This window comes from Enhydra lutris, unplaced genomic scaffold (assembly GCF_002288905.1).
Source record: "Enhydra lutris kenyoni isolate GAN:26980312 unplaced genomic scaffold, ASM228890v2 scaffoldscaffold27, whole genome shotgun sequence".
NCBI classification, from domain to species: Eukaryota; Metazoa; Chordata; class Mammalia; order Carnivora; family Mustelidae; genus Enhydra; species Enhydra lutris.
In genome coordinates, this window is record NW_019154111.1 from 24,282,525 (window position 1) to 24,300,389 (window position 17,865).

Genomic DNA, 17,865 nt, shown 5'->3' on the forward strand with positions numbered 1-17,865 from the left:
CTAAAATCTTTAAAAATTCAATGATATCAAAAACTTAATTCCTGAGTGCCTAGGAATTTAAATAAAAACTTCAAAAGAAAAGATTTAATTCCTCAGCTAAACTACCTACACTTTCAAGTGCCCAGTAGCTATAAGTGATCAGTTGCTAATATATTGGGCAGTGTGGATGACATACCTATGCTTAAAGAAATTTTTGTTGGACACCACCAACCTAGAAGCTTTTACAATATAGAGGGCATAGTTTTCAACTTCATCTCAAACCTTTCTCTTGCTCCCTTCCCACTGACCGACATTCTTTCTCCAATATCCATTTTCCTACCTAAGGGTCTTTGTAATTTTTGCTTCCTTTCCAAGGACTATTCTTTGCCATGTTACTCATGTCTTTGTTCAAATACCAGTAAGTCCTTCTCTGACCATTTTCTAAAATAACACTCATTCCCATCAAGTTCTCTCCCTACCTGCTTTAATTTCTTCAGACCATCGTCTGTTATTAAGCTGTTTCTTGTCTGTTTCTGTTTCCTCATTAACGTTAGAGTTCCAAGAGGGCAGAGGCTTTGTGGTGTTTGTTTTTATAGCTCTAGTACTTGCAACAAGGTCTTGCAATAAATACTGCTCAACAAATATTTGTTAAATTAATATTGAGAAGTGTTCCAATTTTTTTTGGCATATCAACTTTGGGAGTATCTTAATAGAAACCTGAATATTTGATTGTCTAAGGTTCTCAGAAATCTTGCTTAGAAGATAACATTAACAGAATCATAAAATATTCTCACGCATCTCTCTGAGTTTACTCCTACTTGTTTCTGCCTATGTTATAGGAAATTCAGAGCACTACAGTTGTATAAATTCAGCATTCTCATTACCTTTTTTTTTTAAGATTTTACTTATTTATTTGACAGAGAGAGAGACACAGCAAAAACAAACAAACAAACAAACAAACAAAAAACAAACAAAAAAAACCCACAATCAAGAGGAGTGAGAAGGAGAAGCAGGCTTCCCGCTGGTGAGGGAGCCTGATGTGGGACTGGATCCCAAGACTCTGGGATCATGACCCTGAGCCTAAGGCAGACGCTTAACTGACTGACCCACCCAAGCGTCCCTCTTTTTTTTTTTTTTTTTTTAAAAAAAAAACTTTTTGTGTGTGTTTGTTTGTGTGTGTTTTTGTTTGTTTTGTTTTTTTCTTTTTTTTTTTTTTTTTTTTTTTTTTCTTTTTTCTTTTTTAATGTTATGTCAATGAATCTTGGAACACTACACCAAAAACTAAGGACGTACTGTATGGTGACTAAATACAAGCTTTTGAAATCTTCTCCAGCTAAAGTACAGGAGAGAAGGAAGGCTATTTTAGAAAGGAATTGGGAAAGAGAGTAAGAAGCTGACTTAAGTTAGGACTTTAGGGCCAGATTTCCAGAATTTCAGTCCTGCCTTTGTCACTCAACAGTTTCATAAACTGGAATGAGCTACTGAGCATTTTTTTTTTCCTCTCAGTTTCTTCCTCTGTATAATGGAGATAATGATAGTATCACTTCGTAGAGTTGTTGTGAAGATTAAATGAGCTGATGGATGCAAAGCACAGAGAAAGTGCCTGGCATATCCCCCAACACTGTATGTTTGCTTTTGTTGCTGTTTAATGGGTCAGTGACTATTGTTGTTGATATTCCTATTATTATTATTAGCCATTAGGGAAAGTTGGATAATATGTTCCCGTGTAGTTTGTATCCATGTGGACCAATTGCCTGGTTTGACCACTGCTATTTGAATATCCACCTGTAAGATGCAATCAAAACATTTCAAAAGGAAAGTAAAGTTTGTAGGAAGTCATCCCTCTACATGTTAAGTACACAGGTTCTGGCTTGAGGCACATGATAACCACTCTATTCATATAGATACTGATTTCCAAGGGACTGGCCCAGGGTGATTTGCCCAGCCATCACCTGCCAGCTGGCGGAAGCAAATGCGTGGAAAAGCAACACAGATCAAAGAGTGGCAGGATTTCTTCATTTTAAGTTCTAAACTTTTCTGGGTTTTGATATACATATAAACTTAATTTAAATATTCTTTAAAACTTTGAAAGAATGCTAAATTTTTTCTCTCTGAATTCAAGCTGAAGCACAACTTTTATCATTATGCACAGTATTCTAAATGTATTATATTTTGCTAGATGGAAGACGTAATTGAGGATATAATCGGTATGGAGTCAAGTTTTAAAGAGGAAGGAACAGATTCTCCTCTGCTAATGCAAAGAACAGTAAGTGTTTCTAGACCTGAGGAGGTCAATGAGATTGAAATAAATAATGGCATCTGATGATTTAAAAAAAAAAGAAATTTAATTTGATTAGTAAATGGTGTCTTCTTCTACGTTTTTGAAACAGACACAAGATAACAGATGAATATTAGGAAATATTATTGGTGCAGAAAAAGATTATGTAATGTTATTGAGGAAGATGATAGAGCTTGTGATATTCTCTCTCTCTCTCTCTCTCTACCTATCTAATCCTTATAAACATCCATTTAATTAAATATCTGCTATTTTCCACGAGTGATTTAATCTTTAGCATATAATCGCAGCATATAATCAAAACATCCTCATGAGCTAATGGCTAAGTTTTGACTAATTTACCACAGCTAACAACTATCAGATACAGAGGCTCTACACTTTGTAGAGACCAGAAAAAGATTATAACAACAAGAAATATGACTTCACTTTAGAACCAATAACCAAAGATCAAAGATGAACTTAAGAAAAGCAGAACAGGCCTCACCCTACTTTAAGGCCTGTAGACAGACCTCTATGTTGCAATCAGCACAAATTCCTGGAATGATGTGTCATGAAGGGATGGTGTCTTATCTCCTCTTTGACTGCTGTTGCCTTCTCATTGTTCATTTATTAATCACTAAAAATGTTATTTGTAAAGGGCGTGCAAGGTCTTTTCACCTACTTTGAAGGGTTATTGTTGGTTGGCTTGTTTATGGTTTTAGATCTTTTCAAAAAGTGGGAAAAATATGAAAGATTATGATAGAGTTGTTATTTTAAACATTTCATTTAAAGAAAATGGATTCTGACTATATTGTGTAGTATGGATATTTTTCATCAGCAAATCAATGAGCTGGGATATGTTAATGATGAACATATAAATTTAAGACCTAAAGAAAGTATCCATTTTTTTTTCTTTTCTGTTCCTTTTTTCCCAGACAGAATATCTAGAGAGAAGTATCTCTTTCCTCTAATATGCAGGGCCTTCTAGAATAGGTCATGAATACTGGCATTATCTGACAAAGTTCAAATGAAGTTTAAAATTTAGTCTTTTTGCAGCCTTTATTTTTATTTTATTTTATTTTTTAGGATAAACTGACAATTCTTTCTACCTCTTCTCTCTTCAGATTTCAGGCAGCATAGTTATAGGAAATCTGACTAATTTTCTAGATAAATATATTATTAATGATAATTTCTCCCTGTCTAATTTCACAGCATGAAGTTACTATTTTCTTAAATAGTATTCAACCTCTGGGTTTTAGGAATTGATATTAATTTCCTGCAATCTTTTCTTTGTATGTAGTACTCATTAAAATTGTATACTGAAACATTTTCTTTGTCAAATTATCTTGTTTTGTAGAGGCTGCATAGAATGCCTTCCTCAGGGCAAATTGGTGGCAATAACTATCTGGAATTTGCATATGATAGCTAGGATGTCCTTTTAAAGAGATTTTATTTATTTATTTGACAGACAGAGACCACAAGTGGGCAGAGAGGCAGGCAGAGACAGAGAGAGGGGGAAGCAGGCCCCCTGCTAAGCAGAGAGCCCAATGCGGGGCTCGATCCCAGGACCCTGGGATCATGACCTGAACTGAAGGAAAGGCTTTAACCCACTGAGCCACCCAGGCGCCCCTAGGATGTCCTTTTAAAAAGATAGATACTACAGGCCTACCTGCACTTACATCAAGAAATACCAATCAGCAATCACTGATAAGTCTAGATCTACACATAAAACCAAAGAGTTCAATTAACCAAATACATTTATTCAACATGTATTATGTACAAAGCATAATCCATTTACTATCGGAAACTCAACTTGAGTAAGACACAGTTCACAAGTCAGGAGATCACATGATAGTGAGGCAATGAGTGAGGTGCACCGGAGGGGCAGGGAGGGAGTGTGTGGATCTCGGTGTTAAACCCAGATTCTAATCTAGATGTTGTGCAAGTCACTTAACCTCTCTGCTATCTTCTGCATTATAAGAATAATTAAAATCTTTTATTTCCAAGGCTTTATATATGTACTATGCTTACATTAGTATACTAGTATACTACATATGTACATTTGAAACACTAGTCAGAGAGCTGCTCTGGGGTTCAAGTGAAGGAGAAACTATATTACATTGAGATTTTTTTGGAAGTGCTTTAGGAAAAGATATTTTAAATACAGTTATGAGGGATACTTAAGATTTTTAAGAGGTAGCCAGGAACACAGAAAAGTAGCAAGTTAAGAGAACAACATAAGAAAAGTCAAGAGGTGAGAAAAAAAAGAATGCTTAAGAATGGCTGGTAGAACAGATAGGAAACTCTGAAGGATTTTTATAGTTCATGTGGATAAAAATAAAGACCTGTTGGATTCAGAGGAATGCTTTGAGTGAGAGTGTTAGCAAGTGAACTTTTGGTGCAGATGGTCGAATCTGGCTCATCTGAGGCTTAAGCATGAAAGAAATTTGTTGGTTCATGTCACGTGTAAATTGTTAATACTATCGCATGCACGCAGCCCTCCATAACTTTGCCTTTGTTTTCTGCTGTGCTGGCTTTTTTCCCAGCTTGTGAGCAAACACTATCATAGCCTATTCCAAGCTATGCACATAGTTCCACATAGTTTCTTCTTGCTAACCCAGTTTTTGTTTTGTTTTTGGTTTTGTTTTTTTTGCCGACATCTACTTCTTCACAAGGAAGAGAAGTTTCTGATTAATTTAAGCCAATCTTGGTGGCCCCGCTTTCCCCTGGCAGAAGACAGTTTTAGGAATGAGCCTGTGTTGTGATTTTGACATGTTGAGCAGCTCCCTGGGAATGTTCTTAAGTCTTTAAAGTAGACCCAAGAAAGAGAAGGTTTTTGCCTCTCTGTGATGTTGTAGGACAATGTGACTGATGTAGTCATTTTATTGCCCAGAAGCTAAGTAAATAAAGAAAATCAAAAGAAACAAAGGGAGAAGAAAAGCTGAAAGAAATCCTGCTTATATGCCCCTGGAGAATTCTTTACCTATGGATTTCACATTACGTAAGATTTTTTTTCCCTTTATTTTATAAGCTAAGTGTACCAGAGTTTTTTGATTGTTATATTGCCAAATTCATCCAAATGGATACAGTCAGTCAGGCTTGGCAACCTAAGGGAAGGAGAACATCGTTTTCCCCTTAGTTCCAGTTAAATCTCTGGCACGATTCTTACCAGAGCAATATCTGTCATATATCTAACCCAAGTCAATTTCTCTGGGTCTTGGGCCCACCCTAGAGCTGTGGATTGAGCACACAACAAACTACCTAGACTAAGAGTGAGAATGAGAATAGGAGTTGTTGTGCTCGCTTTGGCAGCACATACACTAAAATTAGAACAGGAGTTGTTAACAAAATAAATGTCAGGGAATTCTAACGAGGCTAAACCAACAGATGTCCTTCAAAAGTGAGATAGTTATCAATTAACAATAATTATTATTAATTTCTCACCTATTATGTGAAACTCACTTTTCTATATATTTTACGTATAATTTCTCTAGTTCTTCTAGAAATCTGTAGAATCTCAGGGGCTGCTGACTGAGTGTGCTGTTAGTCATTTTAGCAGTCTCTTGCTGTGGAAGCAGGAAACCTTGGATCTCACTTAGCTAAGATTTCTCTTAGGAACACTACGTATAGGCTTAACTAAAAGTCACATAATAACTTCCATTGATTGGAAACTTGGAAGTTCTGAGGGGAATCTTGGACCACTTGTGGTCATCCTTCCCATTTATCCAGGTTGAATGAAGGAGTTCAAAGTCTTTGCAGATCAATTTAGCCCACGTATTTCTGACCCAGAAATGAATGTTGAGTGATCAGTGACTAGAGTTAGAATAATTAAGAAATTACCTCTTGCTTTCTAACCCTAATGTGTCAGTGTCTTCTTACTGTAACAACTATGTAAACTAGATTGCAAAGAGCCAAGGTGCAAGAAACATTCAGCCAAACCAGTCATACTTTTGACAAAACCCTAACCTGTCAGTTTCTCAGTTTCTTTAGTGTCAATTTATTTTTCTCTTCCCCATTTAGCCATTCCTTCACATGATTGCATCCTAGATCTTGTTAGTGCTATTTTTTCTATCCCATAAGATCTTCATTTCACACTTTTTAACCCTAACATTCTATTTGTACCTCTACTGTAGTGTTATTATTTCACCAGTTGTTCAAGCTCTAAATCAATGGACTCTATCACTGTTTTCAATAGCTATGACTTCACATTCACAACATTTTGGAAATTTCTTTAACCTGTCTAGAGTCCTTGGTCATGCACTCTAACCAGTCCTCTTGCAAACACTCCTAACATCTCCCTTATTTTTCTTCATTTTACTTCCTTGGCAAAACCCCTGCCCTGATTAGACTTCTCTCATCTTACTCCACATCTCAACCCGAGCAGCTTAACGGATAAAATTTCACCATATTGTTCATAGTACTCACCTCAAATACATCACCAAAACTTTGCAGGGCCTTTCACCACCCATTCTGCAGGTATACACATCTATGCCCTGTGAAAGTTCTCATTCATTCAGACCAGTTTTTAATATCTTCCCTTCTCTCCTCAAAACCCCACAATTCATTGCCCATTCTTCATTTTGCAGCCAATTTCTCTTTTACAATGTATTTCAAGGAGCAAATGTATGCAACACTATTGGATTCATTCATTAGCTTGGCATTACCAATTCTACTAAACCACCTGCATCTGTTTTCATTTCTTCTGCCATCTCTTCTATTAGAATAGTTGTTCCAGCTCATAATCTAAGGCCAGCCCACCACTTGTGCCCTGGATCTTACTCCTTCTTACCTTCTCAAGGTCTTTCCTTCTCTAAATAGTGAGTCCTTCTCCTCCATAATCAGTCTATTCTGATCTATAGGATTATGCATATCATCATTACACTGGTCTTTAATAACACTCCCTAAAAGTAAAACCAAAACTCCTTCTGAACACATTTTCTCTCTGGTTGCCACACTATTTCATGACTTATTTACACACAGAAGGACTTCTTGCTTCCATCCTCACCCTGCCACCATTTCCTACCCTTCTGTTTTCTAGTCTCCAACAGAGCCGTTGTCCTCACAATTCTAAAGGAGCTCTTAAAACCAACCAAAGTAGAAGCCAGTAGTAAGGTCTTCATTCTCACCTCACTTGGCTTCTCTGTGGTATTTGCCGTGGTTGACCATTTTTCCTTCTTGAAGTATGATCGGGGATTCTCTGGCACCACATTTTCTGCTTTTCTACCCACCTTCCTGGTTCTTTCTTTTCTAATAGGTGTCTAAATTCTCACCTGTTCCAAGGCACAGACTTTAGCCCTTTTTTTTCATGTATTTATACATCCTACAGGTGATCTCTACCCTTTTCTAGCCTAGATCTCTCCCTTATATGCTAGACCCATTTATCCTACTGCCTGAAATCTTTTATGCTTCTACTGGACATCTCAAACTTAATATGATTGACAGAAAGCTTTTGCCCCCTCCCCCACCTACCCAAATCTACTTTTGGTTCATCTAGAACCCCTACTCCTAAAGAGTCATCTTTCTTCTCTCTCTTACTCCCACACCTCCACATCTATCAGTACATTCTAACAAGCATTCGAGATTTCCCAAATCTCCCAGCTTCTTATCAGCTCCTCTACTAAAAACACTTTTCCGAGCTACCATCATCTCTCACTTGAACTTCAGAAACAGAATCTAGCCTAACTTCTCTGCTACTTCTTGCCCCTTACAGCTGTTCACACAGTAGCCAGAATGATCTGCACAAAGCAAAAATTAGATCCTGTTTGTCCTTGCTTAACATTCTGTCAACTTCCTAAAATCCTCAGAATATAATCCAGACATTTTACCATTGTCAGCATTTCCCTTTAACTTTAGGCTTTGGCCTCAATAGCCTTCTTCCTGCTCCTTGAACATGACATGCTTACTCTCATCTTAGGACCATTGAACTTCCTTTTTTGTCCCAGATCTTTGTATGGCTGCCCCTTTGCATGGCTGAAGTTTCCAATCTTCAGTCAGTATCAACTTGTCACAGAGGCCTTCCACAATCAGGCTAGCTAAAAGACCCCATCTCATCAGTCCCTAAATCGCTGTCTTATTTTGATGACCTCTGACACTTATTAGAATGATTATTTTATTTACCTATTTATTATGTGCTCCCACCCCTAGAATGTAAACTCTTTGAGGATAAACATTTTGTCTGTCTTGTTCACTGCTATGTCCCTGGAACCTAGAGCTGTGACCTGTTTATTATTTTATCCTCAGCACCTAGCACAATGCCTAGCACATGATAGGAGGTCAGCAAACACATGTTAAATAAGTACTTCAAAATCCACACATATTGAAAAAATTATTCCCATTATACATTAGTATTTAATAATTTTTTTTAAGATCTTATTTATTTATTTGACAGAGATCACAAGTAGACAGAGAGGCAGGCAGAGAGAGAAGGGGGAAAGCAGGCTCCCTGTGAGCAGAGAGGCTGACGCGGGACTCGATCCCAGGACCCTGGGATCATGACCTGAGCCGAAAGCAGAGGCTTAACCCACTGAGCCACCCAGGCGCCCCAGTATTTAATAATTTTTTAACAGAAAAAGCAGTAGCAACAAGGATAACAACTGTTATAATAGCTACTGTGCCTCAGGTACTTGTTTTGTGACAAGGATTGTGCAGAACGCTTTTTGTGAAAAATTGTATAGATCATCCCAATAAACCTATGGGAGAGAGGCTAGTATTACCTGTAATAACTTTACAGTTGAGGAAAGAGGCTTAGAGAAGTTCAGTAATTTGTCCCAGTTACCACAGTTAGTGAATGGCAGGGGAGGGTTTGAATCCAGTCCTGCAGGATACCAGATGCGACAACAATCCTACCCACCCTCCTGTGCCAGCAGCCTCAGAAGGAAGCTGTTTCCTAGAACTGTAGAATCCTAAGATTTGAAGGAACTCCGGCCTGATAGGATTCTCTGCCACACACATGTAGGCTGATAGCTTAGCCGGTGAGTTTAGATCTGTCTCCCTATAATTTCCACCAGGTGGTCTTGGTTTCACCCCTTCCTTTTCGAGACGTGGTGGTGCAGAGTAACTCATTTCTTTTATCATAGATAGCTATTTTTTCAATCAGGTGTCTGTAAATGCTGATGGCATTTGGCAATCTCAGTAAACTGTTATAGTTCAAGACCATTCCAGAGACGAGGACTGAGTAAATATTAACAACCCCTTGCATTTGGTTGGAACTTGAGAGGACGGCATAACATCAACAAGCAAGCTTTTGTCAATCACAATTTAGAGCAGATTAGTCTTAAAGTCCAAGGAAGAGCCAAAGTTCACCTTGGCGCTGAGTTTTCTGCCCAGTCCTCTCAGTTATTGTTTGCCAGTTTTTAAGGAAAAGAAAATGATGAAGTAGAAAGAGAAAACGGTTGCTCTCGTGAAGGTTAGAGACACTGCAGCGTTAAAACTGGTGAGCAAGTGCATTTTGGAATTCTTTCAATGTCTGGAGATGAAGCCACCTTAAATACTGAATGTCAGCTTTATAAACTAATAGTCAATAAAACAAGGTATGTAGAAATTGAGCTTTGAAATGCATAATATATAATCTACTGTACACCAACAAACTTGTTTACTTACAACATAGTTTTAGGTGCTCTGAATACAGTAAAAATACTGTTATTGTCTCTGTAGTAAAAAAAAGAATTGTTAAAAATGTATATTGGGACTTTTCTATCAGAAAGTGAGGGTTCCACTGGTTATTTATTGTAGTGTTTATATTAAGTCAATCACTGTTTTTATTAATTTAGTATTAAGTAGATCATATGTATATAAAGTGTGTGAAGCAAAAGTATTTCTAAGTTACCATCTCTATTTTGTGTTTTATCTTTTCTACTTAAGTTATAAGCCAGCTGGCCAAGGACAAGGGACCTTCTACTCCCGCCCAACACATTATTTTTCTTCACTCATAATAGAACAAAAATAATAATAACTCAGTGGGACTTCCCTATTCAATGTTTGTCATTCAAACCTCATACGTAGCCCTGCTTTTGCAAATAAAATACAGAGGGAGATCAATAGTGTGTGTCTTAAAACTGGAAAAATCTAGTTTACTACATTTAAATGAATAAATACCCCAAAGGAAAAAAATAATCTTTTAAATGCCATCTTTTTTTTATGTATGCATACATTGTGTGGTATGTTCTCCCCTACAGTGCTCTCTCTTTATGCCTGATGTTTCTCTTCTTTTTATGTCTACAGTTATTCTAATAATTTCAGGCTACTTTTACCATTTTAGTTCCACTGTGAATGTCTTCACAGAAAAGAAAAATAGAAGATCCAAACAACTCAGAGTTTTCCCATGAAGCTTACACTAAATATGTGATGTAAATATAGACACATAGATATCACACATACACATATATATGTAAGGGTATATGAAGTTTTTTGCTTTTAGTGTTTATACTGAAAAATTTTCTGAAAATATATAACAAATGTATTTTCTTTCCTCTTTTGTATTTATAATGAGATTATCTGGGAGAAGGACATATTGTACACACAGACCACACCTACGTATAGACAAACATACATAGTATACATATATGATACATCTATACACATACATTATGCATACATATATGTACACACACACACACACACACACACACACACACACACACCCCTCTCCAGAAAATTCTCAGGCTTTTATATAAGTAATTAATTTACATGAACATGGTAAGTAGTATATACTACAGTACTCTCTTTGCTGAGTGGAATATAAATGAAGAGGGGTAAAACAATAAATATAAACTAAATTATTAAATTTATGATTGAGTTTATTAGTCCTGTATGTTTTGGTGAGGAGAAAAATAAACACTGCTACCATGAAAGACAGTGTTGGAGAACGTTTGGACTTTAAGTTGAGCCTTAGAGAGTAGGTTGGATTTTGATATTGAATAAAACTGAGAAAAAAATTGTTCAATGGCTTCCAACTTTTTGCATGTTCAAATCACTTCTTACCATTCTAAGTGTTAAGGAAAGGACCTTTCCAGACTAGGGTAGGTAGTAAAGAATCCAGCCTTTGTTTCATATAGACCCAAAATTAAATCCCAAGCCCACTATTTCTATAACTGTATGATCTTGAGATAACTTAATTTTTCAGTTTTAATTATTTTATATTTAAAATGGGAAACATTTTAACTCCTCATGGAGTTTTTACAAAGATCACTTGAAACTGTCATATCATCTTCCACAACAACTGCATTATTTCACATTCACATCATTGGAAAAGGTTCCAATTTTTGCACCCTACCAACACTTGTTATTTTCCTTTCTCTTGATAATAGTCATCTTAATGAATGTGAAGTGGTATCACATTGTGGTTTTAATTTATATTTCCCTAATGACTAGTGATGTTGAACATCTTTTCATGTGCTTATTGGCCTTCTTCTTTGGAGAAATGTCTATTCCAATCCTTTGCCCATTTTTTAATCGGGTGGTTTGTTGTTGCTGCAGTTGTTGAGTTGTTGGAATATTAAGAAAATATAATCTGGATATTAATCTCTTACTTATATGATTTGCAAATAGTTTCAGTATTATACTGATGAGTTATCTTTTCACTCCTTTTAATGTGCTTTGATGTACAAAGCTTTAAATGTTGATGAAGTCTAAATTCTTTTTTTTTTTTTTTGGTTGCCTGTGACTTTAGTGGAAGATTAAAAAAAAATCATCACTGAGCTCATTATCAAGATTTCCCCCATCTTTTTTCTGAGAACCTTCATAGTTTTAGTTCTTATGTTTAGATCTTTGATCCACTTCAAGTTAATTTTTGTATAACATATAAGATAAGGGTCCAACTTTGTTCTTTTGCATGTGGAATTTACTTTCTCCAACACCATTTTTTGAAAAGACTGTCCTGTCCCTATTGAATGATCTTGGCACCTTTGTCAAATCATTTCACCATATAGTTGAGGGTTTATTTCTACACTGTGTCTGAAATAGTGCAGAAATTCCACTCCATCGGTCTATGTCTGCTATTATGCAAACACCCACTATTTTGATTATTGTCACTTTATTGTAAGTTTTAAAATCTGGACGTGTGCGTCCTCCACCTTTGTTCTTTTTCAAGATTGTGTTTGGGGACCCCCAAAATTCTATATGAATTTTAGAATGGGTTTTTCTTTTTCTACAAAAAGTGCTTTTGAGAGTCAATTGAATCTGTAGATCACTTTGGGTACTGTTGTCATCTTAATAATATTAAGTCTTCTGATCAAAGAATATGCAATGTCTTTCTATTTATACATGTCTTTTTAAATTTCCCTTAGCAATATTTTTCATTTTCGGTGTACAAGTCTTTTGGCTCCTTGAGTAAATGTTATTACTAAATATTTTATTCTTTTTGATGTTCTTGTAAATAGGATTGGTTTCTTAATTTCCTTTTCAGATTCTTTATTGCTAGTGTATAAAAGAGACACTGACTTTTGGGTGTTCATTTTATATCTGGCAACTTTGCTGAATTTCTTTGTTGGCTCTAATAGCTCTGTGTATATATGTGTGTGTGTAATCTCAGGTTTTTCTAAATATAAAATCATGTCATCTATGAACATGATCATTTTATTCATACTTCTCCAATTGGATGACTTTGTTTCTTTTTCTTGCCTAATGGCTCTGGCTAGAATTTCTAATACTATGTTGAATAGAAGTGGTAAAAACAGACAACATTGTCTTGCTTATTTTTTTTTTTTTTTTTTGTCTTGCTTATTTTTAAATCTCAACTTGTACTCTTAGTATTACCTTTCTTTCACTTGAAATAGTATTTATTTATTCTTATTTATTTTTCCTAAATCTTGCCAGAAACATGTCATTTCTGTTAATTAAAAAAAAACTTGCTTTGTGGATCTACTTTTATATTTTTTTCAATAATTTTTGTTCTTATTTTATTATCTTTTCTACTTTCTTTGGGTTTATTTGGTTATTTTCCTAGCTTCTTGAGAATGATAATTTATCAAATTTCAAATTCTTATCTATTTTTTATATTACTTTTTAAAGGTATAAATATCCTTGAAAGCATTGTTTTGCCATATCCCAGAAGTTTCTTTATGTGTATTTTTAGTATCTTTTACTTATTTCTAAATTCCAGCATGATTTTTTCTTTACTTTTGAATTATTTAAAAATTTCCAAGGATTTTAGAAATCAAGTCTCTATGAAATATATTGAAGGTGTTTTTTGACAGAGTTCATAATCAATATTTATATATGTCCCATATATACTCAAGAAAATTATATGTTCTCTAATATTTGGATATGGAAGTTTGCAGTGTCTATTGGGCCAAGTTTTTAGTTTTTTTATTCAAATGTTCTATAACATTACTGATTATTGTTGTCTGCTCGACTTTCCAAAAATGAGGAGAAATGTCAAAATTTCCCACTACATTGGCGGATTTATTAATTTTGCCTTACAGTTCAAAACATTTAGTTTTGCATATTTTGAGGTTATTTTATTATATGAATGCATGCCTATAATTATAATTCATTTTTTGAGAATTTCACTCTTTGTTATTATGTAGAGACTCTGTCTATCCCTAGTACATTTTCTAATTTTTAAATCTATTTTCTCTGATATTTATATAGCTATGTCAGTTTTCTATGGTTATCATTTACTGGCTATATTTTTTTCCATCCTTTAATTTTCAATCTTTGTGTGTCCTTCACTATGTAGGTGTGTCTCTTGTACTGTCTTATCCAAACTGTCAGCCTTTTTGCTGAGAGGCTTGACTCATTTACACTGATATGTGTTCACCTGTTTCTCCCATCTTACTTTATTATTTAAGTGTGCCCATTTATTTCTCCTTAGTTTTAACCACTTTTACACCCTTTGGTTTCCTTCTACTTCACTTCAATCATATTGATATTATCTACACTTTAATACCGAGTTATATCATTATATATTTCTTTTTTTTTTTTTTTTACCTTGGTTCTCCTCATCTTTTTTAGACTACAACCACTTACTAAGGTATGTGATCATTTTTATTTTGTATTTTTGAAGCATATCCTTTAAATATCTTCTTCTATTTAGGTACTTTATCCAAAACTGTTTTCAATGTTAGTTTTTCTGGGTAAACATTCTTAAGTATTTTATGACTCTAGGAATATTTCTATCATGGCCTCATTTGTGAATGACTCTTAGGCTGGATATAAACTTGTGTTTTAAGTTCTTTTCTTTCAACATTTAAAAAATACTCATTCACTTTCCTCTTTCATTCAATGTTGCTATTGAAAACTCTTATGTTAACCAGATTCTTGTTCCTTTGGACATAATCTTACCTTTTTCTCTTTAGGCTTTTAGATTCTCCTCTTTGTCATTGTATACTGTAAAATTTCACTGTAATATGTCTGGGTGTAAGTTTTTCCTATCTATTTTTTAATAAAAATAAAATCATGATAAAATAATATTTAATAAAACAATAGACTTTAGTTAGTTAATTCTCAGAAATGTATCTCCATTATTTCTTAAAAATTTTCTTTCTTCTAATTTTATTTCTCTTTCTCTCTGCAACTTCTAATATTTGTATTGTAGTTCTAATAAATCTGTCTTCCATACTAGCTAGATTTTCTTCTATATGTTCTATTTCTGGGTCCTTTTCTTCATCCTCCTGAAAGATTACTTCAATTTGGTTTTATAGTTTACTAATTCCATTATTCCTTTCTCACTGTGTTCATGATGCTATTTTCCATTTTATATTCTTTATAATACTATTTTTCAAGTACTATATTTTCAAACCTCTTCTTTCTGCTTATTCACTTTGGCCACTTATATGTTAATTTGTTCTCATTTTATATTATTAATTATTACAAACTTTTTATTTTTTTAGAACGAACATTAGACTAATTTAAGAAAATTGGTTTCATGTGATCTTTCTTTTTTTTAAAATTTTTGCTTCTGGTGTTATCTCTCACATTGCATGTTGTTTTACTTTTGAAGTAATCATTTTCCTCAAATGTTTTGATATGTTGACTAGTTTGTTTGTTTTCTTCAGGAATATCAGCTACTGTGAAATTACATATGTGAAAGTACATATGTGGGAAGGTCAGGGCCTAGTCTACTTCAGTCTTTATAGTCTCACTAATGGAGGTGTGACTAAAATCTAGGGTGGAGAACCATAAACAACAAGAACCACTGGCAATCACTCCTCACCTGAAGGCAACTTCTGATATCAGGGGTCATGCTTTTTACCAGAAGGAAGTATTGTCTTGAGGAGTATGTTCTAACTTTTGAAAAAATATTATGATGAGTTCTTTATTATATATATTTAAAATTTGTGATTTTGTTGTTAATATTGATATGTTCCCCTATTGTGATGTCAAGGGTTTGCTTTACTGAAAAAGCAATGTTTTTAAAACCAGAATAATAAATATTTCTTCATAAAATATCTATCCAGTTTCCCACTAATCTACAAAATAAAGTTAATACATTACCTAAGTAACTTATACCTTTGAGAAAAGTAGATACAATATTGCTTTGTAAGCCTTTTCAAGGGTGTATGTAATCTTTAAATTTTCACTAACATTGTACTCACATATTTTAAAGGAGGAAAGGCACTATAGATAACAGGAAGTATAATACATATTTTGAAATTGAAACCAGTTGTCTAATGATATTCAAAAAGTGATTAGTCATTTACATGAAATAGAGTGGTACCTACAGCATAAAATTAAATACGATATTAATCATTATGCTTTAGGGCATAAATTAAACAATAATCAAGGTCAGAAGAAAATGTAATATACCTATAGTTAAGCAGGATTAGATTCATTATCAGAATTCCAGCACCATTTCTATATTAGGTATGGTCTGACCAAGTAACATGGACCCAGAGTAATGTTATAGTTGGGAACTTATCACTTTACTGTTACAGTATATATGTAATATAGCTCCTTTTCTTCTTAAACATTTTTGCAATTTGCCACTGCTGCATTGAAATCCATCTGAATTCAAGCTCTTCAGAGAAAAGTGCCCTTTCTCTGGTTCCTTCCCTCTTCCTTCCCCCTCACTCCCTATCTTTTTGTTCAGCACATCCATTATATTTCTCAAAGGCACGGAGGAAATGTACAATTCAGGTTGGTGATGCCTCAGCTTATAACCAACAAGATTTTCAAAAAAGGTCTTGAAATTTTTTACTTTTACAGTATGACTAAATGACTCACACGTTAGGGAAATATCTGCTTTTAAGATTTCTTCCTAATTGTATTTTTCCTATATAAGCACTCATCATCTATCCAATTTGATCAACTATTTTTTAGATGAGGAACTTGAACAGGAGTAAATACTCAACTTAAGTGTTCCCTTCCAAGATTTATGAAGTAAAAATACATTTTAAAACAGTGAGTTTATATAAAATAAAGATGAGTCTTAATAGAGTAAATAATGAAAAGAGCCAACATATAAAAATATGTATCAGAATAACATATTCATCTATGATATCCTTATTGATATACATATTCACATATATTAGCCTGATTTCCACTGTATTTTTCAAGTTCCTTTTCCTCCAAAGTTCACAATATTTGTTACTGTAGTTTAATGGATTATTATGTCAGAATTAATTTTGGTCTTAAAATGTTCTTTGTTCACATTTATTTTCAGTCTGACTTTATAAGTATCAAAAATTTCCCTCAGTTTGAATTGGAGTTTTACAAAAAATGTAAATAAGGAATTAAGAATCTCTGTAATAATATAGTTATAATTTTGTTTGATTATTATTTCTAATCCTTAAGAAAAGAAAAAAGTTGCTACTTATTTGGTTCTTATTTTACTGCCCAGAAATGAAATATGGGTACTTAAAATGGAAATATTTTAAATGTTCAAATCCTACATTTTAAATGTGGCTTGCTCTGGAATAATGAATATTAACTTGAGTTATGAATATTATTTAAATTAAATTTTCTTGGGAAGTCAAATCAATAAGCACATTTTAAATAATAAATTTGTACAATTTTGAATTTTGTTATAAAACATCTTAGTTTTCTGAAAAATTGTTCTCAAGAAGCACATTAGAAATTGCAGTGTTTCTATAATTAGATGTACCCTATATCCACTAGAGGCAAAGTAGTTTTAGACTACTTTTGGTTACCAGCTGGGATATTTATAATAATCTAGAACATTAAGTGTGCGATGAGAAAAAGTATGCCTTCCAGGAAGGAAAGAAAGTTTCTCACTTAATTAACAGTGTAAAACACCTCTTGACTATGAGTTGCTGGTAGCACTGATGGCATTAAGAAGGCTTCCAAAATGTTCAGCCATTATACCTAATTTATGATATGCAATGAACTTTCCAGCTTTGCTAATATGTATATTGACTTTGTCCAAGCGATTTTTTAAAATCTTACTCATTTATAATAGTAATGTGCAGATCAAACTTCAATAACTTTGTAAATATTAATCAGAATTTTCTTTCATGAGTGAACTAATTTCTTTTTTTGCTTAAATATAAATAGCTTTTTGTCAACATATCCACAAGCATCCCATAATGATTTTGAAAAGTCAATGCATATTCACTCTTGTTTAAAATTAAAATGCTGTATATAACAATTATTAATAAAATGGCAAATTTAAAATATGCATCTAAATATATCAGTGTCTATAGGAGGTTTGA

The 17,865-nt window shown here is 33.9% G+C and overlaps 1 protein-coding gene across 6 annotated transcripts in view; it reads left to right on the forward strand.

Annotated features, from left to right (window-relative positions):
• LOC111152064 (transcription factor EC) overlaps positions 1–17,865 on the forward strand; it is a 118,437-nt gene that overhangs the window by 89,715 nt on the left and 10,857 nt on the right. For 5 of the 6 annotated variants that reach the window (XM_022510348.1, XM_022510352.1, XM_022510353.1 and 2 more), the window contains exon 3: positions 2,159–2,245. The exons of the other annotated variant lie outside the window; for it this stretch is intronic. In XM_022510348.1, coding sequence (XP_022366056.1) covers positions 2,159–2,245 — 87 coding nt within the window. The remainder of the gene's footprint in view (positions 1–2,158; positions 2,246–17,865) is intronic. 6 annotated transcript variants of the gene reach the window in all.